Source organism: Leptinotarsa decemlineata, unplaced genomic scaffold, assembly GCF_025532065.1.
Source record: "Leptinotarsa decemlineata unplaced genomic scaffold, Ldec_3_MD MMD2_tig00001064_RagTag_RagTag, whole genome shotgun sequence".
NCBI lineage: Eukaryota > Metazoa > Arthropoda > Insecta > Coleoptera > Chrysomelidae > Leptinotarsa > Leptinotarsa decemlineata.
Genome location: NW_027412558.1, coordinates 15537163 through 15565043, shown reverse-complemented (window position 1 = coordinate 15565043; position 27881 = coordinate 15537163). Strand labels below are relative to the sequence as shown.

Genomic DNA, 27881 nt, shown 5'->3' with positions numbered 1-27881 from the left:
CTATTCCAATATATCTGGGAAATTCCAGCGTTGACGGTAAAGAGAAAACTTTTGAACAAAGCCGATCTGACAAGCCTTAATATCGAAGTTTAATTAGTAAGCCCTCTGACCCGACATGCACTTATGCCTTGGAAATATCAAACACAACAGATATTGCATTGTTCCAAATGTGGGTGATACCGTCTGTTGATTTTGCTGATCGCTTGAGATGTTTAAAAGTGTGTTGATTTCTGAATGATGATATCACTTGATGATATCAGGTTTACTTGCCCTTTCAACTCATTCCCAATAGGTTGACAAATGTGGCTTACTTTGGTTTTTGATTTTGATGATCGCTTGGGATGTTGATTTATTCCAAATATTCGAGAGTGTGTTGATTCCTTAACGATTTCTGAGGTCACTGATAGCAACCGGTGTATAGTTACAGTCAATAGGTGGACAAAGGTGAGTGGTATCGCATTTTGATTTTGATGATCACTTGAGATGTTGATGTATTCCAAATGTTTGGAATGTATTGATTCCATAATGATTTCTGGTACCACTGATAGTAAAGCATAGTGATTAGCAATATTTTCTTGCCTTTTCAACCTACACCCAATAGATTAACAAAGATGAGTGATATCGCCTGTTGATTTTCGTGATATCTTGTGATGATGATGTACCTATTCCAAATGCTCAGGATTCTGTTGATACTCTAATGATGTGTGGATTCACTGATAGTAAAGCAACTAGTTACTTTACTAGATTGAAAGGGCAAGAAAATCTTGCCCTTTCAATCTACACCCAGTAGGTTGACAAAGGTGGATGAAATAGTTTGGTAATTTTGATGACAGCTTGAGATATTGATGTAGGTACTCAAAATATTTGAGTATCTGTTGACTCCTTGTTGATTTCTGATTCACTGTTAGTAAAGCAATGGTTCTATAGTTATTTGCAATATTTTCTTTCCGTTCAACCTGTATCCAGTAGGTTGATAAATGTGGGTGTTATCGCCTGTTGATTTGATGCTCGTTCAAATATTTGAGAGTGTGTTATTTATTTCTGATGTCAGTGATAGTAAAACCAAATGGTCTATAGTTATTTGCGAAATTGGCTCGCCTATTCAATGTTTACCAAATAAGATGACAAAAGTGGATGATATCGCCTGTTGATTTTGATGATTGTATGTTGATGTTGATGATCGCTTGATATGTTGATGTATCCCAAATATTTACAAGTGTGGTGTTTTCTTAATAATTCCTGATGTTACTGATAGTAAAGCAACTGGTACGTAGTTATTTACAAGATTATGTTCTTTCAACTTATACCCAGTACCTAGGTTGAACTCCAACAAGAATTTTCAACAAAAAGGAAAAACCCGTGCTAACTGATGATATATAAGAATGGGATTACAAAAATAAATATTTAATGATCTTCTTTGGACATTTGCATCTTTCATTTTACAAAATTCAGAAAATATGAAAAAATTATTATGGAGAACTTTATACAGATGTAGAAGGAGCAAACTTCCTAGTTCATCCCGATAAGGTATTCCGAACATTCAAAGAATTTTTCACAAAAGAAAATTTTTATTTGTCAGTGATTTTTGGTGTTTTATAGTTTTATGTACCAAAGAAATTGTTTTCCGGAGGCTGAAATTTGCATCCGTCTTCAGAATTGGAAAATTTCTGTTGACACTTGTTTTTTTATCATGGTGTATAGGCTTTAACGACAGTCAGTTGTCTAACAAATTTTATACCTGACGTTTCGTCTGCTACTGCGGCATATCTTATCAAAGACGATCTAGCAACGGTCGAAATGATGTATCTTGCTGCTATTCGTAAACTAAATTTCATTGGATCGTTCGGTAGATGCCAAAGTAGTAAGATAAGTAGGTATGTGTATAATTTTTCAGCTTTCACATACAATTTTTTTATATTCTTCAGATTGTCGATGGTGAAAATACCCAAAAAAGTCGATAAAAATCGCTGATTTCTTCCAAAAGCAATGTCGATCAGCATAAATAATTGCCTATTGAAAAATAGAACAAGTGAACTTCAAAAAAAGTCTAATTTCATTCTACGGATATGAAACATCGAATGTTGATTTTTTAGTAAAACTACAATAGTACTACTGCTAGAAATCGCACACGGTTAGTTAGAATAATTCCCAATCAGATATTATGATTACCGTATTAACCCGTTAAACCACGGCTACAACTGAATCATCTCGTCTGATTACCCTTTCATATTAGTCGGGGTGCATCCCAAACAGAAGCAATCATAATGGGGATTAGCAAGCACGTGCAGGAGATTACAAAACGTCCACTGGTGGAATAGGATAGTCAGTATACGAAGAGAGGCGTTTGTTCCTTCACTGCTGAACATCTGTGCATGTCGCAAACTATCACCTTATTTTCATAATGAAATCGTTTTCATGACTTAATTTCGTTTCAAGAATTTAAAATAATGAAAATTGACAAAACACTTACGGTAGAAGAAAGAACCGTCTTTACTAGCATTATCTAACCGAGTACGAGAGGCATTAAGCCTATGCAACAAATTTCGTAATCCACAATTCAGACAGTAGGGATAGCGCCTGCACAGACCACCCTCACTCCTTTAGTTTTGCCATCACATAGTCGACCAATCAGAAGCCACCGCGCGCACAGCCGAGAATTCAAATTGTTTTCACTTCAACGAGATAGACCACCCAGCCAAGCGGCTGTCACGTGTTCCCAATGGCGAATGGCTGGAAATTTCATAGGAAATTGAAATTTTAAAAAATCGGTATGAGAATTGAACCCAGGTCGTTAGCGTCTTGATCAAAATCAAAATCTTCATTAACCAATTTCTTTCTACAGTTCCAAGGTATTTTGTTCACAGTCTATTTACAAAAATAAAAACTTATATACATTCCTCCCACATACGGGAGTGGTGGGTTTGGGGATTAGGAAAAGGATAGGTATAGGAAGAGTGGAAAGGGGAATCAGGAGGAGACTTCAATGTTGAGCCCCAGGATGTCCGCAAAGAGAACGTCACCACATAGCCCCACGGTAGGGTATGGGAGACGCCCGCCGCTGATGGTGACGGGGTTGGCTCTATGTCCAACAGAAATTCATCTCGTCCTTCGTTTGTCCTTAGCCTCGACAGCAACCTGAAATATTGGAAGTGAATGAGAACTGATGATAGTTATGAGGTCGGCGGTTGTTTGATATCATCAACGATTATGTGGAGAAAACGAAACAGATCGAATATTCATTCAATCTGTTTCGTTTTCGGTGCCCCACCCTGTATGATAGCAGTGTATTTCAGTGAGCATGAAATCGTCGATTCCGTCGCCGTTTCAAGGGCAAAATCCCATGCTTTTTCTTATGGTGCTTTATTGCGGTCATTTACGGACCTCCCAACGGAACCTTGTAGAACACTCCATCTCATTTATCATATAGAATGACCCATAATTGAACATCAAGGGAAATAATTGATTTGCATTCGAAATATGGATTGGCATTTCGAGGTGTATATTGGGAACAGCTCATTAATTCAGTAATTGTGTTGCAAAAAATATGTTAGATATCTGTACAATGCAAAACGGATTCAACCACCTCTTATTAATAATGACATTTTCACTGTGTTTCCATTATTTATCAACGAAACTTTCTATCTCATGGACAATAACAAAAATAAATATTTGATCTAAACACGTCGTTTGATAAGAAAGACACATTAGTTGAAAATACCTATTCCGACATCTAGTCTCATAACTATATTTATTTGATAAATTTCGATCAGCAATGACAGAAGCCGAAACATTTCTAAAGATCGAAAAAGAGTTGAAGGAATTTCTTGTGAATTAAGCACACTATATACTAGAGTGTTTTTATGAAAATTTAGGATTGTGATATTTTACGCCATGTTGTAGTTTTTTAAGTTATGATTTTTTTTAATGTTTTTGCTGTGTTAACTTAATCATGTTTTGTCAATAATTGTTCGTGTGGTAGACGAGATGGAAATAATAAACTTTCCAATGAACTGCATGTAAATAATGTGAAATGTCAAACGACTGTAATACGGATAGCTATCTCTCTTCTATATGAAAGCTCATACTATTTTTTTTCGTTTCTCAAGTTGAATTAATGATTAGTCATACTGTCATAATCCTGGAATAAACAACATTTTTATAGCAATTTTCCTCAATTTTCGTAAAGCAAAGCTTCCTGCGTCCAGACTACTGTACCACGAGTCAGTTTCTTAGGATTCGCAATAATTTGCAATTTCAAAAAATACAATTTCATGAATTTCAAAACATATTGGATATTTCTATCTTCTTTTCTCAGGACGGAAACAGAACAACTTGTTGTAAAATACAAAAATTGTTTTAAAACATGTCAGTTCATCAAAACAATTGATTCTTAGTAAAAATGCAGCTTCATGTCTTAAATAGTGTTGACACCTTAGAACTGACGTGTTTTGAAACTATTTTTGTTTTGTTCTAGTCCCATCCTAGGTCGGTGAAGATCAAAGAAAATGTCATACATATTCTGAAACGTTTTCGATTTTAATTTCTGAAATTGCAACTCATTGCAAAATCTGAGGAAGCGAACTGTTCTGTATAAAATACAATGTACGGATGGTTATGTTTGCCTCGGATTGAAAATCGATGAGTGTTTGTGTTTACCTCGCATTGAAAATCGATATGAGTGTTGACAGTGTTGATATCAGAAGTTTTGTCCATTTTAATATCATGCTTTTCTATAGATCAATATCTCAATAAATATTCATTCTACTGTGTCGTACTGTCCGTATTTTATGTCCTAACACTGTTTCCAACGTATTTGTAATAAATTTTTATCATGTCTCTTGTTTCTTCATTGTTCATTTTCATGCATTTTTCGTCAAAAATTCAATGACTTGTGCAATAACAAAATGTCATTGAGTGTAACAAACTGAAAGTCAAATATAGAAACATCCAAAGTCAAAGCCTATGATGATAAGAATAATTTTTTTTCGATATCTCCAATTTTTTTAAAAAGAATGATAACTTATGATACATCATTGAAAAGGTAAAATCTGGTTCTTGTCAAAACAGAAAGAATCCAATGTAGCACCCCTAAGAAAAAATAAAGTTGATAATGGTGGCCGGAAGACGAAACGTCGGATACCATAATGTAGCAAGCCAAAAGTGGCAATGTGGAAGTGCAATTTATTTTCGAATCTTTCGAAAAATAAAGCCGAAATTTCTGTTTTTTCCGGATTTCTCCGGATATATCCGGAAAGCAGTAGGGAAATCGACGAAATATTCCGAAAATTGCGTGAGCAACAGCCATCAACGGTCAACAGAAGATGTCCGATCCTGATCAACGCCTTTCCGCATGGCATAAAGAGACGTACTTTTTAATTGGAAAAGTGATGACGTTTGCGACCTTCTTCGTATAATCCTTATCTGAATGATTTGGTTTATGCTGAAACGAAAGATCACTCCAGAAATAACGGCAACTTCATTTTCAACCAGATATTCTGATGACTTCTTCGAAAACGAATGAATGGCAGAATTCAACGACTCGTGAAAAAATATATTTCAAAGGAACCAACAGTAGATATAGTTGTTAGGCAGATTATATCAACTTGAACGAAAACTGAAGTGATACAGGTAGTGTTAAAATAAGAAAATAATTTTGTCTGCAATAAACAAATTGAATGAACAAATGAATTAAATGGATGGATCTATGTCACTTTGTAGATTGTGTAATATATGTGAAACTCAATTCCTTACCTGAAAATTCATTATGAATCATTCATTCAAGAATATTTTCGATCTCTGTCTCTTTTGAATAGTTACTCTTTCAATATTTCTCAGAGCTTAAGCCAGAATGATAGACTTATAAATTGTTTGCCAACAGTAAAATGAAATTCAAAGTCAGAAATCATACCTTGAATATGAAATTCAAAAAGTAACTAAAAGCAAAATAGGAATCACTCAAAACAAATTTCGGGAATGTGTTTATGGATAAACTTTGTATTCATTATACTTGGTAATGAATCTTCATTTTTCGGAGACGACTCGAAATTTCATCTATTTTTACTGAATGCGATCGCTGAACGCTATTAATACTTCAATAGATCCGATTAAAATTGAACCACTCAAACTTGAAAGTTGCAACGTATTTCTTGTGGCACTAAAAGTTTGATTGCTGAACTTTAAACCTATGAATTATTTGAAATTATCGCTGGATTTATTGCCGAATCGAGATACGGCCGAGTATTGATCTCAATGTTATTTGTGAAATGTAACATTGTTACTATGTTAAAATGAAAAAATTACTTTGGAAACAAGTTTGTGCTGAAATTTTGGTAACAAAACTGTAAGGAAGTAAACAAAAAATGAAAGTCAGATTTTCAATTCGCTTATTTTCATTTGATTTAAAGTTTATATTATTTATATGATAAGCTGGAGCGATAACTGCGTCAACTTTATGAAAACTTTGAGATTTAAAAAAATGTCAGGCTTTTTTCCTTTCGGTTATTAAGTTAAATTCTTATTCAATATTTGTTTTTTCGACAGACACCAATATCAAAAGTTAAGAAAGTCTTGATTTCACAATATTGATTTATAATTTACTTTCGGTTTGAAGGGAAATATCATAAAATGAAAAATGAATGTTTTCACCTAACTAATTGTGAGTTATGAAATATAATAACTGATGACTCATAAACTCTCTTGGGAATGTTCTTCCTACGAGTACCTTTATGCATGTGTCTTATGGATTACTGCATTAGTCTTTTTCAAATATAGTTCGTTATTATATAGGGTCTTTCATTGAGCGCTTCCTATCTTTATTTAATATATGAAAATGGATGTTTGTTAGTTTGTTAGTTGGTTGGTTGGTTGGTAAGTGATAAACTTCTACATCGTTCAACCGATCATGATGAAACTTGACATGTATGAGTAATTTTTCATAGAGAAGGTTTTCAAGCTATCAATTGCTCTGTAACTTGCCACTAGATGGCGATGAAGAATAATTTTTTAGAAGCACTGTTCTATAACGCTGCGCACACCTAAGTTCGTTGATTCTGATTCTGTCAAAACATTGGAACAGCAGCTATACAGCAACATAGTACTAATTAGTACTACAACTACCAAATTCTAAGCGGGCGAAGCCGCGGGCAACAACTAGTATTCATATAAAACAAAATATGTGTGGGATATCAAATTTTTTATTCGTCTGAAAGACTTAGGTAATAATGGCATTATGCCATTGCACGGATTATGTTGGCTTTGAAGACCACTGTGATTTGTGGCTTATTCGCATACACCCCACAAGAAAAAGTCTAACAGGGTCAAATCACACGATCTCGGTGGACAGTTCACATCACCTCCACGTGAGATGACCATGTTCTCAAATCGCTCGTGTAGAATATTCAATGTGGTGTGAGCTGTATGACACGTAGCACCGTCCTGTTAAAACCATATAATCGACTTATAATGTTCGCCGTTGACAGTGATGGCGTGCCCAACGTTGTTCTCAAAGAAATATGGACCGATCCACATCAAACAGTGACTTTCTCGGGATGCATTGGACACTCTTGGATCTCATGTGTATCGTCCCAAATTCAACAGTTTTGTTCGTTCACGTATCCATTCTTATCAGAAATGGTAGGACGATTATGGCGACCGTAGAATGGGCGAAGCGCGCGGTACGTTGCTCGAACAGAATACCCATTTTGATGAACAATTTTATTATTTGCACGTGTTGTTGAATGATATATGCATTTGTGACGATTTGGCAAAATGTACTGAATAAATGACAATTTATTTGACATATATAGCTTCAACGAGATGGGTTATCATTGGGCTCATTTAGCAATTTTTTTTTATTTCATTATTTGAAAGTTTATGTTTCAAATAGTACATCTGCAAAAAATCTGAATTTTCACTCTTTATCTTTCCCCTCAAATTAATTGTTGAATGTGGCGTTCACCGAAACGGGGCGTGGTCAATCTTGGCATCACATCAGTCGACTCGGCGACAAGGGAGTGCTGGCGGATAAGCGAAATACGTGTGCTTAAGCCGCAGAAAGTAAGTTTTGTATTGTTTACTGTCGTGTGTCAACTGCGTGAATATGAATAATGATAAAAAAGGGCGTTACATCGTTCCTAAATGCAAGAATTCTTCGGTAACTGCACCAGAAGAAATGTTTATTTCACTGCCAAGTAACTTAAAATCACGAAAGTTATGGCAGCGTGCTATGCGGAGGGCCGACTTTGTATCTGCCGAAGGGACGCATTTTTGTTGTGAAGATTATTTTAATGTGAGTATGAATGATAATGAATAATAAAAAAATTATAGTTAACTCTGAGTACTACTTTGAATTTTAGGTTGGAAAAGACTTAGAAAATTACATGAATGTATGTCAAAACTATGAAAGTGGGAAAATTTATATTGAAACCAGGCGTGATTCCGCATATATTTGATTGCCAGATTGATAGACCGACGGCCCATACATCGAAAGCTCCACCGTTTGTTCAAAAAAAGGAAAAAAAATTGTTAAATACTTGTAACGAAGATATCGCTGAAAATCAAAGCATGTCTGATGAAGCAGATTCACAGGAAAACCTTCGATGGAATTCAAGTTAATAAACAGGTTTTTCGAAGATCAAAAGCCACACAGACCGTAAATATTATATACCACCGAAAAAGATATCGTTCTAAAGAAGTAAAAAATACAGAAAGTATTGGAAAAAAATTACGACTAACTTCTCCGAGGACAGTGAGAGTTCGAGTACATCAGACGGACTTCTGTTCATACATCATCAGATTCTTCTTTGTATGGAATATTTGTTCAAAACTGGAATTCAAAAAACAATATTGAGCAAAGATCTCTTCACGTCATAAAGAAACCTCCAAATGTATATCTTGGAATCCCAAGGGACTCTTTATTTATTCTAGAACTTTTGTCTCAAAAATGGCAGTTACCCAGAATTTATATATACATTACTTGGAAGAAAATTAAATTGAATTGCTCTTATAAAATTTTGGCGGACGATTTTTGTTTAGATGCTGCTTCCGTTGCTGCTGCCATTAAAAGAACACTTCCAAAATTAGCAGTTTGTTTGAAAACATTCATTCCATGGAAAGCTGTAGAGGAGGTTAGGGAAAATCTGCTTAAAAGATACATTGCATCGTTATAATAACGTACAGTGCATTATTGATTGTTTTGAGACATCAATTCAGAAACCAAGTGACCCAGTTCTCTACTAAAGCTGTCTTCTAATGAACACATAATGGTCCTTACATTTGAAATTGTTTTAAAAACAAAAAAATTGAAAAATACGTAACACGTGGTGTTTTCAAACCAGCAAATGAAACAAAATCCGACGATGGCAGCGATTCATGATCTCCAACTACAGGCCCGGTTGCCACCGCTCGAAGCTCGTTTGGCTGGTGTGACGTCAAGATGTACCGCGGGCGATCTCACACTTTCAATTGCTCTTGCTCAGTTGTTAATTGACATATAAACCGAAAAATTTTGTGGGATACTTGGGAGATGATTTACTTTTATAATACATAATTTTCAATCAGTAACTAAATTAGACTGAATGAGCCCATTGGCAAAGTTCAGAAGTCCTTGTTGGAAGAACCTGTTGATATCAGAGCCCCAAAGCAAAGCATTCATGATCCAATACTAGACACCGGTGTTTCGACCTGTCATAGGTCTCATCAGTGCCTCTGATTATGGGTTGTACCACGAAAGCATCGTTGGACTCGGCTTTACTTAAAGAACAAGCCTGAGTAGGTAAAAAACATCTCTGATGAAGACACCGTTAGACATTACTGATTTTATAAACTTGCCTATTTCAACTACGAACTGGTTTAGTAATTCCGATACTGATTTTTACCCGACTTGGTTATCATGAGATAAACTTTGGATAAACCCTTCTCATCAAAGGTGAAAACTACATGTATAATTATATCTTGTTTTACATTTTGTACAAATTTTTCGTCAGAATTTTTTTCAAAATCGAGTATAAACGATGGTCGTGACGTACTACTGGTGATGCACTGAGCAGTACTAGTTGAATAGTTATGTCGTATATTTCTTTAAGGCCTTTTCCTGATATACAAAAGTCATATACATTTTGGAACGTGGTCAAGAGAGGGAGTAAGTCTCAATATTAGTCGTAGTAGTCTCAATAGTAGTCGTAGTCTTTTTCGAAATTCCGATTTTCCTTCGAAATGGAAAATTTTGGGTGTTACTTCCTGATGAATGGGCCATTTCCTTATACAACTAACGATGATGTTATTTTTGTTCGGGAAGTGTAAAGGTCTATTCTCCAAAATTCGTTGATAATATTATCTGTCCTACTTCTTTTCACTCAAAGCTCAAAAAATATTCAGCATCATCTGCTTCACCATCTGATAACCTCTTACATAATATTTTCTTTTCACATCAGCTTCAATTTTGAGATTATACCTCAAATCCGATTCCGTTTTATCTTTGATCCCTTGTTGTCACAGAAATGGATCAGATGGCGTAGGCTCCAAATACGAATTCCTCTGTTATTAAGGTTCTACATGCATGTTCACGCTCGTGTTTATGTATTATCGTTAATAAGCGTCTGTCGGTGAAGATAGGTGCTACCTAGCTTATTTCCTTAAACAGGAACGGACTGGAGTTTTCTGCGAATACAGATCTAACATGTAACATGCAATAATATCGTACCTATCGTAAAGTAGGGGTGAATTCAACTTGAATAAAATACGAACATTGTATAATTTTTTTGAGTGACTCTATAATTTCGAATCTGTTCAACTTAGATAGTTGTAGTGTGTAGTGTATTCAGTTGTGCTCTGAGAAATTAGCATACTAACGTTGTTGAAGGATAATAATGAAGTAATAACGAAATTAAAGCAGATATCAAGCAAATAAAAGACGAGTTGAAAAGCAAATCAAATAAAATAGCAGAATTGGAAACAAAAAATCATGAATTGAGTACTAAGAACATAATTCTTGTAAGAAATTTGAAAACAACGCAAAGCAAAATAAGGAAAAAAATATTGTCATCTATGAAATACCCGAAGACAAGCACTCGGTGACAAACACTCGGTGGGATTTTTCTCGAAAATGGTACGTGAAAAGCTAGGCATCCAAAAAGAAGAAGAGCACGTTGTATATAAATACAGACTTGGGCCAATGTGTGAGGTGAGAAATAGACCAGTAATCATTGAGTTCCTCAGAAACAATAAATCTCTCCATCTCTAAATCTCTTCCAGAACATAGTGAAATTCAATGGATCTGGAATAAGTATTACCAACGACCAAACTGAGGAAGAGAGAGAAATACAAAAAACGTTATACAAACATTTGAAGTGGGCTAGAGAAAAACAGGCAAAAATTGTTAAGAACCACTTGATAGTAAATAGATGAACTTTCAGCTACAATCAATTAAAAAAAAAGACACAAACAATCACTGAATAAGACGCGTTTGAGAAAACTTTTAACCAGAAAAATAACAGTGAATCTTCTAGGCCAAAAGCGGGACAAAAAGAAACAGAGAGGGCGACTAAAATGTAGTAAAATAATAAGAATCAAAAGTAAACTGATTAATATAATGTTTTATTTGAAATATTCCGCAACCACAACCAATACATATTAAACTTATTCTCCCCGATCGACCATGCCAAACGCTGTCCCATCTTACTCATCGCCTGCTAGCCTTTTTTCCGTTATCAGTTCGTACTCGCGCTCAGCTACTTTTTATCCTTTGATATCCATTAGCGTAACAGGCAACTCTCCCAGAGGGTAGACACACGGAGTCGATCTCCTAACATTCGGCCATCCTACCGTTCAGCCTGTCCTCAGGCGAACTCTCAGCAGTTTCATCTATAAGAAGAGAAAAATATTTAATTTCATAAAATACCACAAGTTTCCTCAGTTTTTTTTTTTTGAGCTTTGTACTTATAATTTACCCATCCTATAAGTGATTGAGACTTGTACACATATCGTACCCATCTCGACAGCCACACATACCCATATATGTGATTGAGCCTTGTACGTATATTGTACCCATCTCAACAGTCACACATCCCTATGTGTGATTGAGCCTTGTACATATATTGTACCTATCTCAACAGTCACACATTCTCATATGTGATTGAGCCTTGTACATATATTGTACCCATCTCAACAGTCACACACACACCTACATGTGATTGAGCCTTGTACATATATTGTACCCATCTCAACAGTCACACATTCTCATATGTGATTGAGCCTTGCACATATATTGTACCCATCTCAACAGTCACACACACACACCTACATGTGATTGAGCCTTGTACATATATTGTACCCATCTCAACAGTCACACATTCTCATATGTGATTGAGCCTTGAACATATATTGTACCCATCTCAACAGTCACACATCCTCATATGTGATTGAGCCTTGTACATATATTGTACCCATCTCAACAGTCACACATTCTCATATGTGATTGAGCCTTGCACATATATTGTACCCATCTCAACAGTCACACATTCTCATATGAAATTCTCTCTCATATCTTGAACTTCATATCGGTCATTGAATAGAACCTTAGTGACTTTAAATGGACCTTTGTACTTTGGTAGAAGCTTTTTACTGGAACCGGTACTTGGAGAATCTGTTATCAACACCATTACCACATCATCTACCGAATATACCTTGGCTTTCGCCCTCCTGCGATCATACCTTTCTTTCTGATCCTGTTGATCCTTTGCTAGTCTTTTCTGAACCCTTTTCCTCAACAAAGGTAACTCAGCTCGTCCTAAGTCCTGCTGTACTTCTCTTAAAATTTTGCTCTCCGCCATAGTTTTACCCCTACAACCTGTCAAGGCTTCCATAGGGGACATATCTATTGCTTTATTATACGTGGAGTTTATAGCACTCTGCACCTGTTTAATAAAGCTGTCCCACTTGCTTTCGGGGGCACCAGCCGCAGTACAACGTAAAGCATTCAAAATAGTTCTGTTATATCGCTCACATTGTCCATTTGCACGTGGAGTAGCTACAGCATTAAGAATATGTTTAATCCCGTAGGTACTACAAAATGTTGCAAAAGTCTTTGAAGTAAAAGCTGATCCTCGATCCGAAATTATTCTGACCGGTACTCCAAAAATGTGTATTATATCCAGCAAAACTTTTACAGCCAATTTCGTGGTAGTATCTCTTACAGCTTCGACGAAACAGAACTTTGTGAACCCATCTACGACTACAAATATATATTTGTTTTTCTTACTGCTGATTACAAATGGTCCTATGTGATCTATATGTAGTGTATGGAATGGGATTGGAGCCTTTACAATCGGATGTAGCATGCCTTCTTCTTTTCCGCTTTTCTGTTTGTAGTAGAGGCAATTCAAACAAGCATTGACATATTTTTTTTACAAACCTTCGCATGCCAGCAAACCAATAATTTTCATTGATTTTTTTCAACGTTTTCTCTAATCCAAAATGCCCACAATCATCATGACAAAGTTTGCAAATTTGCCATCGTGAAGACTTAGGAACAACCCACAAAGCTTTTCCATTTGCCATCCTTCTGTAGATTTTGTCGTCCTTCAACAAATACATATCAAAATATTGCTTAGTGTCTCTATTGATAACCCCCTTTTGTAGTATACTTCTAACTATCTTCAACTGATCATCTTGCAATTGAGCAGCAAGAATCCAATCACCTTCGGTAACGTCGATACTCATGATATCAATATAATTCTCAACCGGAGCGCGGCTAAGTGCATCGACGTGCTCCATCTTCGATCCAGGTCGATGGATAACCTCAAAATCGAACTCCTGAACCTGTAACCACCATCTTCCGACTCTAGGTACGAGATCCCTTTTTGCGAATGCAGATCGAAGTGCATTACAATCTGTGACAACTTTAAACTGAATACCAATCAAATATACTCGAAACTTTTGAAAGGCTAGTACAACTGCCAAAGTTTCAAGTTCATAGGAATGATAATGTTTCTGTTCAGGGCTCGTTTGTTTGCTAAAATAGGCAACTACCCTGGACTTCCCGTCTTTCTGCTGCAACAACATGGCACCAAAACCTACAGAACTTGCATCTGTATGCAGTTCCGTCTGCAGCGTTGGATCGAAGATAGACAATATTGGCCGGGTCGTTAATGCTACCTTGACGTCCTTGAAAGCTGTTTCTTGTTCGTCCGACCACAGAAATGGTGTACCTTTCCTAAGTAGTCGTGTAAGAGGTGCCACAACTTTGGCATAGTCTTTAATGTACTTTCTGAAGTATCCTGATAGGCCTAGAAATTGACGAATTTCTCTAACGTTTTTGGGAGATCTCATGTTTTTAACGGCCATCACTTTCTGCTCACCTGGCCTAACTCCATCATAACTAATCTCTTGTCCTAAATAATTTAAGTTACTTTGAAAAAAACTGCATTTACTCAACTTCAGTGTTAGGTTAGCTTCTCGTAAATCACTTAGTACATCTCTTAACCTTTCGATTCCCTGTTCAACACTAATGGAAGGTATTATCAAGTCATCTATGTATGCAAACACCGTTTTATTAAGTCGATTTTTCAACACAGTATTTATCAATTTTTGAAAAACGGACGGCGAATTAGTGAGCCCGAACGGCATTCTCAAAAACTCATAGTGTGAAAATGGCGTAATAAAAGCAGTCTTTTCGATTGAGTCTTCTGCCATTGGTATTTGATAAAAACCCGAGGCCAAATCTAAAGCCGTATAGTATTTATTTCCTCCCAACATATCTATCTGATCGTCTATGAGCGGCAAAGAATACTTGTCCTTAATAGTAACAGAGTTTAAGCGTCGATAATCTATACATAACCTATAATCACCTGTTTTCTTTTTTACCATAAGAACTGGGCTAGCGTATGCAGAACTAGACTCCCTGATAATGTCATTATCAAGAAGTTCCCGCAATAACCCATTGAGTATATCCTTTTCTTGAATTGACATACGATAAGGATTATAGACAATTGGTTCTTCGGATTTGCATCTAATGTGCATCTGAATGATATTAGTTTTTCCAAGGTCCTTCAACGTAAACGCTATTCTATCTCTGAAAGTTTTCAATAATTCAAAGCAAAGCGACTTTTCAGAACAAGTTACATCGCCGATTTTTATCGTGCTTTCATCTAGTACGGATATTGGAGCTATTGATTTAATTTCACAACAGGTTGAAGAGGAAATTCGTCTAAGGACGATGGAATCCCCAATTTTAACGATGGCAATATCTGCATTATTCAAATAATCGCAGCCGATAATGACATCATATTGCAGCAATTTGTCTTCAACAATATATACATTTACTTGGAATGAAACTTCATCTACACTCAAATCTATATGAACAAATTCATCACATAACATCATATTACCCATAAAGCAGCGCAAAACTATACCTTCACGCATTTTTTGTAGGGTCAGCTTAAGTTTTCCAGCTATAGATTTTTTTATCAAAGTGCACGAACTACCTGTATCAATTAAACAATTCTTCAAAGCACAATTATTTATATACGCAGTTTTCAAAAACACATTTGAATTCTTGGACTCAGTAGAATTTACATCTTCGCTTTTTGTTTCATTTCGACTCAAACAGTGTTGATGTGAATGTCCAGCTCTTTTACAAACTGAACATCTAACTAATGGTTTTGGACAATTTCTCATTAAATGATTACCCTTGCAGTTATAACAACGTATGGCTTTCACAAAGTTTTTATTCAATTCTCCTCTGCTATTTTTTTGAAAACTCCGCATATTTTTTTTTATCATCAAAATAAGAACTCTTCGATGTACCGGGCATATCACGGCGAAATGATTTGTTATATATACTTGTAGTAGGCCCTATACTATTTGCATTGTCCAGGTAATTAGCCAGATGTCCTATAGACGTAAACTTAGCTGCCCTAGCGGAAAGTTTAATGTGTTCATTTCCTATACCTTCAATAATCGAATCAATGATATTTGTCTCGTTGATATCTAAATTCAGTTTTTTAATTTTGGCAAGTTTTTCGAAACAATAATCATTCAGTTTTTGTCCCTTCTCATGTGAATAGTTTGCAGCTTCAATAAACAATTTTCCGAATTTAACATCACTAGGAAAAGTTTCGATAAGAGATGATTTCATATTCTCCCACAAAGAAAACTCTTCTATTAAAGAGTCGTACCATTTCCTCGCATTCCCACGTAATCTGCTAGTTGCCAATTTTACAGTTAACATATTGTCCCACTGATATATATTTTTCAGTTTATCAACTTTCCCTACCCAACTCACAGAGTCAATGACTTGGCATGCCGGATCGAATTCGAGAATCAACGATTCATCAATACTCAGACTACTATAAATGTTTCTACTCACGGTTTTTCTGTTCAATTTTCTTTGAGTTGTTTTCAACTTTTTTTTTAACCTCCTTACTTCCGACGAAGAATCACTGGATGATGATGATGTGGAAATACGTCGGTTCCTTTTTTTTGATTTTCCTTTCGGCATTGTAAATTTTCGGCCTCTAACAGCTTTGTTACCTTCTCTCACGTAGATCACTATCCCACTTCTGACTTGTAGTAAAATAATAAGAATCAAAAGTAAACTGATTAATATAATGTTTTATTTGAAATATTCCGCAACCACAACCAATACATATTAAACTTATTCTCCCCGATCGACCATGCCAAACGCTGTCCCATCTTACTCATCGCCTGCTAGCCTTTTTTCCGTTATCAGTTCGTACTCGCGCTCAGCTACTTTTTATCCTTTGATATCCATTAGCGTAACAGGCAACTCTCCCAGAGGGTAGACACACGGAGTCGATCTCCTAACAAAAATTTGTTAGGATAAAAAGAATACTTCAAACCCATCTAGGATTAAAAAATCCAAAACACAATTTAATGAAAAACAATTTTGTAAGAAGACTAGCATTTGAAAAAAAGGTATTTTAGAAAGATTTGAACCTTCCATTGAACCCTTTGCATTGTTTTCAAAATAGTATTATTGTAAGTTGATATATAGTTAAAAGCATGATGAAACTACCTCGTGATATATAAGAAACGTTCGTATGTTCACCTGAATGTCAACTATTACTCACACCTTTATCAGTGCAAACAAGAATTCTTACAGCAACAAAAAACCTAAACAACGATTCATATAAAAGAACCACAGTCAGTTTGTAGAGGAGACCATACACTACGGTTAACGACAAAATTTAAAATGCTAGAATTGGATGCTGCGGTCAAAAACATTAAAGAAGATATTTTAAATACCCGCATCGACATAAAAAACTGTATTGAAGCTAGTGAGGCCCGACTTCTGCTGAGAATAGAACAACTCAAAAATACAGTATCCAAACTTGAGAACGAAAATAGTGAACTTAAAGAAGTAGAACACCTCAAAAGGATACAAAATAAGAAAAATATATTGATATTTGGGCTAAATAAAAAGCGTGAAGAGATTACGGCAGAAAATTTGTGTGGGGATCTTAAGGAATTACTTGGTGTGGATATAAAAGATAGTGATTTTGGTGATTTCTATCCACTGGGAAAATCAGACAATTGCCCTATAAAAATCGAATTCAACTCAAACTCAAAGAAGAGAGAAGTTCTCAAAAATTGCAGTAAGTTGAAAGGAAAAAATATTTCCATATCGAATGATCTAACCCATAATCAAAGACAGGAATTTAAAATTTTGAGGAAACATCTCTTGCTTGCTAAGCAAGAGGAGAAATATAAAGACAGTTATATAAAAGGAAACAAACTTATTGTGAAAGGAATTGCTTATGGAATTGAAGATCTCGAAAAAGAAGAAAAATTGGAACCTAAACACAGCAGTGCACCTTCCACTCCCACGGTCGAAACTATTAAGAAAACAACTTTGGAACAACTAAAAGCTCCCTGTACCCCCAAGGCCCCAACAACAAAGAAACCGATTCAACTGATTCCAACCCAGAAAGTACCACAGGAGAAGCCAAGAACACGGTCAGTAAACAAAAATTAGGTGCAATAATGATATTTCAACTGTTTTCCGTCCCATAATTAAAGCATGCACTCTCGAAATTTCTAACTGGTTGTGAATATTTTCTATCGAAAAATGAACACATACATTCGCGATTACGAATATAAAATGAAAATAGCCAAAGAGTTTACTACTTTCAGTGAATTTAACTTAATTTCAGAGCAACGGGAAAATATTCCTGAATTTAATATAATACATCAAAATATCTGTAGTCTTTTCAAAAACTTGGATGAATTCAAAATATATCTAACTCAAGTTCACCAGCAGTTTGACTGTATCATCTTAACAGAGACGTTCAAACTTCCCTGCCTGGAAATATTTAATTTGGATAACTATGATATGATTTACAATGAAGGTGATGTTAATAAAAACGATGGCGTAGTTGTTTATATTAAAAATGGCTACGACTTCAACTATTCAATAATAAGTATTGGAGGATGCAAGTCTATTGAAATGGAAGTTAAATCTAAATCAGGACAAAATATTTTGATTTCAGCTATTTACAGATCGCCTGCAAATAATGTGACTGACTTCCTCATAGAACTTAGGGACTATCTGTTAAAAACTGCATCTAAAAAATGCGGCTACCATATTTTCACGGGCGATATAAATATAAATATTTTAGAAGAAGATCAAGTGGCAGCGGAATATTTGAATACACTTTATGAGTTTGATTTCATGTCGTACATTAATAACGTGACAAGACCAAAAAGCGGAACATGCTTAGATCATTTCTTTATCAAATCAAAATCAGAAAACACTAATATTAATTCATACGTGATGAAAACAAACATAACAGATCATTACACTATCATGGCAAAAATACAAATGAATAAAGATTTTCAGCAAAACCACTCTAAACTAATGATAAAATGTATCAACTATCCAGGTTTGAGAAGAGACTTACATGACTTCGATTGGAACCAGTTGGTGTCGATTGATAACATAGACGATGCAACAGTATTCTTTCTCGATGTGTTGAAGGACAAAATTGAGGATAATACAAAACATAAAAAAATCAAACACAAATTCATTAAAAGAAAAGTTTGGATAACCGACGGCATAATACGGTCCATTATCGAAAGGGATAGACTATTTAGAAAGTACCGAAATAACATGTCTGACACAGTTTCCAAAGAAGAATATTGGAATTACAGGAATACACTGAATAGTTTGATTAAAAGCAGGAAAAAGAGTTATTACAGACAAAAAATTGAAAATAATAAAAATAGTAGTCAAGCATTATGAAACACAATAAAAACATTGAATAAAAATCAAAATAATAAAGGAATAGATCAAATCATTGATGAAAACGGACATCTCACTGTTGATAAGGAAGAAATTTCTGACATTTTCAACAATTATTACATCAATGTCGGTGAAAATCTGGCTAGGCAGGTAATATTTCCAGAAAATCCTCCTCTGAGTAGATATTCTTCCCGTCATTCTATGTTTTTTCATCCAACAGATGAAAATGAAGTAATAAATCTCATCGATTCCCTCAAATCCAACAAAGCACCAGGAATTGATGGAATCAAATCAGAAACACTGAAGGAAATCAAAAATGAAATCGCAAGTCCGCTGACACAACTTATAAATAAAGTATTAATAGAGGGTCATTTTCCATCAATTTTCAAAGACAGCATTGTCCAGCCTCTCTTTAAAAAAGGCTGTAAAAAGAACCCAGGTAACTATCGCCCAATTTCTCTTATTAGTAATTTAGCAAAAATACTAGAAAAAGTCATAAAAATAAGAATGATGAAGTATATAGAAAAATATGATTTTATTTCAAATAGATAATTTGGGTTCCGAGATGGTAAATCTACGGAAGATGCAATCCACTTAGTTACAACCAAAATCTATGAAGAGTTGGATAAAGGCCATCCATCCCTATGTGTTTTTTTAGATCTTGCAAAAGCTTTCGACACGGTCAATCATACGCAATTGTTAGAAGTATTGCAAGATCTAGGATTTAGAGGAAAATCTTTTGAATTACTGAAAACTTACCTTCTAAATAGAAAACAATGTGTTAGAATAAACGAAACATTGAGTAAAAAATTAAAAATAAGATGTGGAGTACCACAAGGAACCGTACTCGGTCCAATACTTTTTATAATTTACATAAACTCTATACTCACCTTCAATAGCTTAGGTACGGTTTCCAGTTTCGCAGACGACACTGTCGTTATGTATGAGGATGATACTTGGGACGGGTTGAAAGAAAAAGCAGAAAAAGATATGGCAAATTTAATTAAATGTTTTGGACAAAAAGTACTTTCAATAAACTATGAAAAAACCTGTTTCGTTCCATTTTCTTGTTACGTCAGTGGCCTCCCGGACTACGATAAGTTACAAATTGATATAAGCTCGGATGAAACTATTACGATTAAAAGAGTCAATAATGCGAAATATCTGGGCATAATAGTGGATTGTCATCTTAGATGGGATAAACACCTGGTGCAAGTCTGTAAAACTCTACGTTCTCTCCTATACAGGTTCAAATTCTTTCAGCAAATACTGGATTTCAAATATCTCAAAATTCTTTATCAATCATTAGTGGAAACACGACTTACTTACGGTATTCTAGCTTGGGGGGCAGCAACGAATGCTCACTTGCAGAATCTTGAAGTAATACAAAAAAGATTTTTGAAAATTATATCATCCAAACCAATGAGGTATTCCTCCGACCTACTATTTGCAGAAACGGAAGTCTTTGATTTGCGTCAGCTTTATTACTATAAAATTGTGATAAGACAATTCAAAAACAGATTTAATCTCCCACTCATCAGCCATAACTACCAAACTCGTCTGAAAGCGAATAATTCTCTGAAAACGAAACCAGTCAGAAAGAAAATAGGACAGAGAAATCATTCTTTTTTATCTAGTAAATTTTATAACTTTTTGCCGACGGAAAACAAAGAAGTCTCAAACATATACTCCTTCAAAAAAAAGACTAAACATTATATTCTTTCTTTAGAACGTAAGGCTATCCATTCATTGTTTGAATATTAGAATATTCCATATATTTTATTTTGTTGATTATTGATGTTCGTTACCTATGTTATGATATTTATGTTTCAATAATTATGTGTAAGGCTCATTAGCCTAATTTTATTAAATTGACTACAATTTTATTATGTCACAAACATTTTAGTGAATTATACATGATTTTATACATATAACTCTCATATAGAAATGCAACTGAGCCCTATTTTGAAGTGAACTAATTATTGTCAATATTTGGAATAAGTAAATCACCCACGCACAGGCACTGCCTTAGTGGATACTTGTTTATTCGAAATATCTCTGAATAAAAGTGCACTATTATTATATTATTGTATTTTATTTTAAGAAACTTATTATTATTTTGAGAATTTATTGAGAATAAACTTATTATTATTATTATTATTATTGAGAATAAACTTATTAAGCTTTGATGTTTTTAGTGTGTTTCCAAATGTTACAGTAGAAAACTCATTGAATGTTATGGAAGAAAAATTACAAATGATATTTTCGGTTACATACAATGATAGAACCACAGTTTTTATCCATAGCACAAAATTAGAACAAAGAAATTACTTCTTGGGAATAATAATCATTCCAAAAATCAATTTTACAATAACTAACAATGGAGTGCCTACTTTACGTACCTGTAGAAAGTTTCTAGAGAATAATAATCATTCTAACTTTTCAGATAGTTTATGAAAAATTATGAATAAAATAGGAGTTGTGTGGAAAAAATTGAAACAAACCGAAAAGTTTCAATAGAGAAATCGGATATTCAGCAGAAAAGAAATAGTTGAGCTTGTAATGACACAAATGTAGATCTTTGAAAACTAATTTCTGAAGGACAAAGGCTAATCATTGTTAATGCGGGCAGTGAAAATAGTTTTGTATCAACTGCCTGTTCAATATTGAAATTTTCTTCGATTGACGACTTGTTTATTTTGTGGAAATTCATGTTCACTGAGGATACACTACAAAAACACACTTTTGTAGTGTGTATATATACATATATATCTATATATATAATGTTGAGCAACATGTCGCTCAAAAAATGGCGATTTTTCCAAGAAGTAGAGTCATATGAAAATTGCTCTGTCCGTGAATGGAAATCGCTTTGCGAACACATAAAAATTAACGAGGAGTTGTATCTGAGAAAAGAACCACTTCATGAGGTAATTATGGAAGATATTATGATAAAGTCAAATGAAAATGAAAGTGATATGTTTGATCCAAATACTAGTGTCTGGAGAAGTGATAACATAGACTAGAAATTTCAACTGGAAACACGAAATATACTAAATTTCATTTAAAACGTACAATTACACTTCATTACCTGCATTCAATTGTAATAATTTCACCATATTTATTTTTTATTATACCTTCACCGATATTTTTTGAGTCAGAGATCATCAGGTCACGAAAAGCAAGGTTGTATAAACTCCAAATTTTCGATTCGTTCAATAAAATATTGATAATAATCATATCGCTTCGGAAATTAATAGCCAATTGACATTCAAGGTTGGGACTCGAAGTTTATATGTCCGCTTCTTGGGAATTGGAATCAGAACTATTCGAAGACGGACCCCCATCATGTTTGCCACCATATAGGAATTTTGAACCCTCTCGCAAAAAATAAAACTAAATATTCCCTTCTTTTTTAATACCCCACTAATATATGAAAATTAAATATATAAGTGGATTCTTTTGTTTCAGGTAAGAAGTTGTTGCCAATCCGGACGGATTCAGTGAAATAAATTATGAAATATGAGGTAATTATTGCATACCCTGTTGTTCTCCACATTTCGAATCTAATGGCCTTTTAATTTTTCGTGTTTCTTGTTTCAAGTAGAAATAATATGTACCTATATCAATGTTGTGCATATTATTCATCATAACATTGAAGTTTGAATTGAATAGGAGAGATTAATTTTTGAGAAGGAAAGGTTTTGGCTTCTACTACTCCATGTGGGTATCTTCCAAAGGAAGAATGAAAGCAGTCAATTTAAAAAAAATATTTATACAAATATACGAAGAGCATGCAAAGAAGTAACTATCAGGCATAAACTGGAAGAAAAAGCCTTTTTGAAACAACTACTTTCATATAACCATAAATTCATGAACAAACATATAAACAAACATAACACGAAATAATATTACTTTCGAAATATACGACACTGAAATATACAAAAAAAGTTTTTCCCTATTTGGTTTGTACTCCAAACATTCGTTATGGAATTGAATCAGATATCATTTATAGGATTGCTACACAATATAAATATAGTATATGGAAGAGGTAAAATTTCACGTACATGGAACACTGTCATTTTCAATGGTGGATTTTTGATGTTTCGGAATGAGATACTTGCCTTATTACCTTTTCAGCACCCATCTCGGAAACATCATAAGATGAAGCACTCAACTCATTCATAAAATTACGACTTTATGTCAGAAATGAGTTGAATCTACTACTTATATCATCGATGAAAGTATGTAATGACATTCATTCGCTCATTCGATTAAATTCCATCAATAGGATTTTTTTATAAATTTAGAGGGGTAGGTATATTTCTAGAAAACATTGATTTTTGGAAAAAATGTTTCGGATATCTACTTCTCCATCTTTTTACAAAAAATATGGGAATCCCCCAAAAAAAGGAGCAATTATTTGTGTTATTATTCATAACATTCAATAAGTATACCTCCCTAAATTGTTCCTATTTATTACTATTTGAATATTTTAAATTTGAATGTTATAAAAAAATTAATTATATATAAATAAAGATAGTTTTTAGTTTCAACATACTCATACTCATACTCAATATCTCCGTTCGGGAAAAATCGGAAACACTTCATGTTAAAAGAAATGCCTAAGGCTATTCACAATTGAGGGGAAAGTTTGAAAATGGAAAAAGGATGTTTTCCGAAACGTCGACCACTAAAGTTGTAGTGGGTACTGACTAGTTGGACTCTTCAGTGCTTTATATTATGCAGTAACTTTTCGGGGTGAACTTTTCAGTTTGCCGTTTGTCCTATTGATATAGCTTTATTTATTGTGGAGAGTTGTATGCAAAAAAAAACAGAAACCAAGATATTGTAGAATTTCTATAATTGAACGGCTTGCGTAAAATTTTTAATTTGTTTTTTTTCCTCACCACATTCGTCCGCTGTTGACGAGTATGTAGTCAAAATTTGTTACAAGCAATAAAGTTTGCAGGGCATCGAAAATCTTATTTTTCAGAAGCTGCACATTGGCCATATACTATTTTTTCACGATCGCTTGCTCTGGACGGTAATTAACTTGTTACATCTTTTTATTTCATGCAGAATCGTTAATAATTTTAATAATTTCCTAAAAAACAGATTCTTGATCAAGTAACCTATCAGAGGATTTTTATTGTGCTAAAATACGTATCAGTACAGTTATTTTCTTGATATGCAGCCTGAGTCTGACTATGTGTAAGCTTTTTTTGAAATGCATGGTATTGATAATTCTGATGAAATTAATCTTCGCAGTGTTCAAAAGTTATGCTAGCTGTATAGTTGAAAGAAATAGCATTCAATACATTTTCAACCATGTATATAAAATAAAATGGTTGATCCGCATAAAATTGTTTTCTTAGTTCTTCAACAAAAATATCAACAATTTGGCAAACTTCAGACATGAATGAATTGAATGTTTCTATTTATCGATACCCATTTTATTAGCCATATTATTACAAAATAAAATTATCTGTGAATCTTCAACGCGTTAATATAACTTCATATACGTTTCGAATAAATTACAAATGTTTTCCATTATGGTTGTAACTGTAGATGTTTTTACCAAACAAGACTTGATTTTAAATAAACTGTGTTTTTGCGCTATTGTACAATCAAGTTAGTAAAAAACATGAAATGTCGCATCTCATTCTACCATACTTATATTTCATATATGAAAGCCCATGTTGTTTTGGGCTATATAATAGTATATTATACCTAGGGTGAGAAGTGAGCTATTATTTACCGAGCATTTTTATACTGATGCGCGTAGCGCCGAGGAATATAATGTGCGAGGTAAATAATAGCTTTCTCAGCCGAGGTATATATAGAATTTTTTTCACTACTAACATTGATATATTAACAATTTTAATTTGTGCATTAGTAATGTTCTAACAATTTGTTGAATATATCGGAATATATTTGAAGTTTTTTAATAAAGCAAATTTCATAGGAACAAAATGTATCAAGTGACCCATTTTTATTATCAAGTAGAGTGGAGCGTGTTTCTAATCATACTGGCTTTATTTATTCAAAAATTTGGCATGTGTCAAATTTTGATATGAATCTAGGAAATATCTCATTGCATTTTAGATATATTTCAATGTTCCACTTCTCTCATCGCTTCTGTATGTTCAGAACTTAGAATTTCTCAATTCTGCATTATAGTGAGGAAAAAATTTCCTTGGTTATATGATAACCCAAGGCAGCTATGAATTGTTGCATGTCAAATTGAAACAACGGTACAGTTTCCATGTTGAATACGCGATGTCGATGATAAGCGCGCAACATCTACTTAGGCCATGAAAACGTTTGCCGAGGTTTCCATGACAACCAAACACTGTACAATGATTATTGCTGTCAGTTTGCCAAATGCGATTTTAATTCAAATTTAGATGTCATTTTGAAGAAGTTAAAAGATCTTTATGAGTAAAACTTCATCATTAATTGAAAAATGGGTGAAAATTCAAGTGACGATGATTTAGAGATGATGTGTACCCCGCCTGAAGTTACGAGTGGTGGCAGCTAGCACAAATAGTGATTTATTGCCAGAAAAATCAAAGAGACTGTACATGAATGCATGTAACCAACTGAAAACATGCTGTGAAGAAAGGAAAATTACTATAGTAACAGAAAATGTTTTATTAGCGTATTTCAAAGAGAAATCTGTGGACAAATTATTCAATGCTGAAATCGACACTTGCAATAAAAGAAAATATTGACATCTCAAAATTTTTCAAGCTTGTAGCATTTTCAGAACGAAAAAACAGTAATTAAAAACCTAAGAAATCAAAAGTATTTATAAAGGAAGAAATTGACAAATTTATAGTTGAAGCTCCTGATGACGAATATTTACCAAAAAAGGTATACTTTTTCATTATTACATTTTTCAATGGAATAATATTTAGGTTGTTATGGTATTTGGTGTTGCCGGTGCCTGCAGAACAGATGAATTATGCAATATGCTCCTAGACGATTTAGATGTTTGCGATGATATTATCATAATAAATATTCTCAATTCAAAAAACAGAACATCATGTTGAGCTACAATGGGTTTATGCTATTGAAAAATACTTAGCTAATAGACCAACTGACATTACAAAACTATTTATTTTATACCGTAAACATATTAAACAAAATATTGGACACAATACTATTAGTAAAATACCATATGTCGTGGCTAATTATCTCGAATTAGAAAATCCTGAGTGTGATACTGGTCATTCTCTAAGACGTAGCTCGGTAACATTTCTCGCAGAAAACGGAGGAGACTTAATAAGCCTGAAACGGCACGGTGGGAGGAAGTCGGCTGCAGTGGCTGAAGGATATATTGAGGAATCAATAGCTGATAAGAAGAGAATCGCCGAATTAGTTCAAAAATGTAATTTACCCAATGAAGCTTCAAATATAACTTCTTCTGCAAGTCAAGATTCTGTATTAGAAAACGTCTATGCTGAAGATAATTTAGTGGAGAAAGGTAATGAATGCATTCAAAATACGAGGATTGTTTGTAACACAGAAGTGAATTTACCTGGTCCAAATGTTAGTTTCATTAATACAGGAAATGCTGGAATACACATGATTTGTCACAATTGTACAATCAATTATAATTTTCAAGCGTATTTTCTAAGTTCAATTTCCTACTTCTAGTTGATAATCAAGTTAACAAAAGTTTCTGTGAATATCTTTAAAATTATAGAATTGTTCACATTATTTACCTAGGTGTTTTTTTATTATCATTATTTACCAAGGGTGAGAAATATTAATTCTCATTAGGGGAATAGAGTAAATAATAGCAATTTCTCAGGTTAGTAGTGAAAAAAATTGTTTTTTAGTTAACAAGTATTTGTAGTGTTCGATTTAAAAACTATTCAACAATTGTATATGTGATTTTTGTATGATATAAAAATGTGTGTATGTCCTGGGTGCACAAATTTTTATATATATTTGTAGCTTCAAAAACCCTGAGAAACTGAATAAATTCTTTGAAATCAGGTAACAATATTTTCTTTTCTGTATAGGCAATAATAATAAAAACTTTAGTGGGGCAGCAATATTTCGTATAATATAATAATATCAAAATTTATGAATAAAGCTAGAATGATTTTTTTGAAAAAATATAGAGGAAATATATCCGATCAAATTATGAAAATTTTAATTGACAATAATATTCATTACTTCGTTTAAATTCCGAACAAATGGCTTCGTTTATCATCAGTTTCTGACCATTTTCTTCAGTATGCATTTCCAAATAAATTCATTGGTTTAAAAATCCCGGTATTTCATTGATTTATCCTGAATTCAATAAAGCCAGCCTTTTCGCTCAATCCGAATCTGTGAAGCCGTGGAAGAGGTTTAAATCCATGCGTATATAGATTCAAATGATCCGAGGGTTTACTCCGTGTAAATTAGTTTGTTTATTTTCTTTGGAATTTGGTTTTGAACGGCCTCGGGTTCGAGCAATAATTATCTTGTGTTTGGAGATTTGTTGTGGAAACTAGAATATGTTTTGTCTAGTGGATAACGAAAAAATGATCCTTTAATTCAATCATTTGAATTCGTAAATAATGAGAAGCAACTGTAACTTTTTGTGGGGTTTTCATGTAGT

At 33.9% G+C, this 27881-nt stretch overlaps 2 protein-coding genes across 2 annotated transcripts in view; one reads left to right on the top strand and one right to left on the bottom strand.

Annotated features, from left to right (window-relative positions):
* Positions 1-2821: 2821 nt before the first annotated feature.
* LOC141482444 (uncharacterized) overlaps positions 2822-27881 on the bottom strand; it is a 69775-nt gene continuing 44715 nt past the window's right edge. Inside the window, exon 5 of the mRNA XM_074175766.1 lies at positions 2822-3135. Coding sequence (XP_074031867.1) covers positions 3097-3135 — 39 coding nt within the window. The 3' untranslated portion in view covers positions 2822-3096. The remainder of the gene's footprint in view (positions 3136-27881) is intronic.
* heph (polypyrimidine tract-binding protein 1 heph) overlaps positions 22759-27881 on the top strand; it is an 862450-nt gene continuing 857327 nt past the window's right edge. The window contains exon 1 of the mRNA XM_074175763.1: positions 22759-22785. Coding sequence (XP_074031864.1) covers positions 22774-22785 — 12 coding nt within the window. The 5' untranslated portion in view covers positions 22759-22773. The remainder of the gene's footprint in view (positions 22786-27881) is intronic.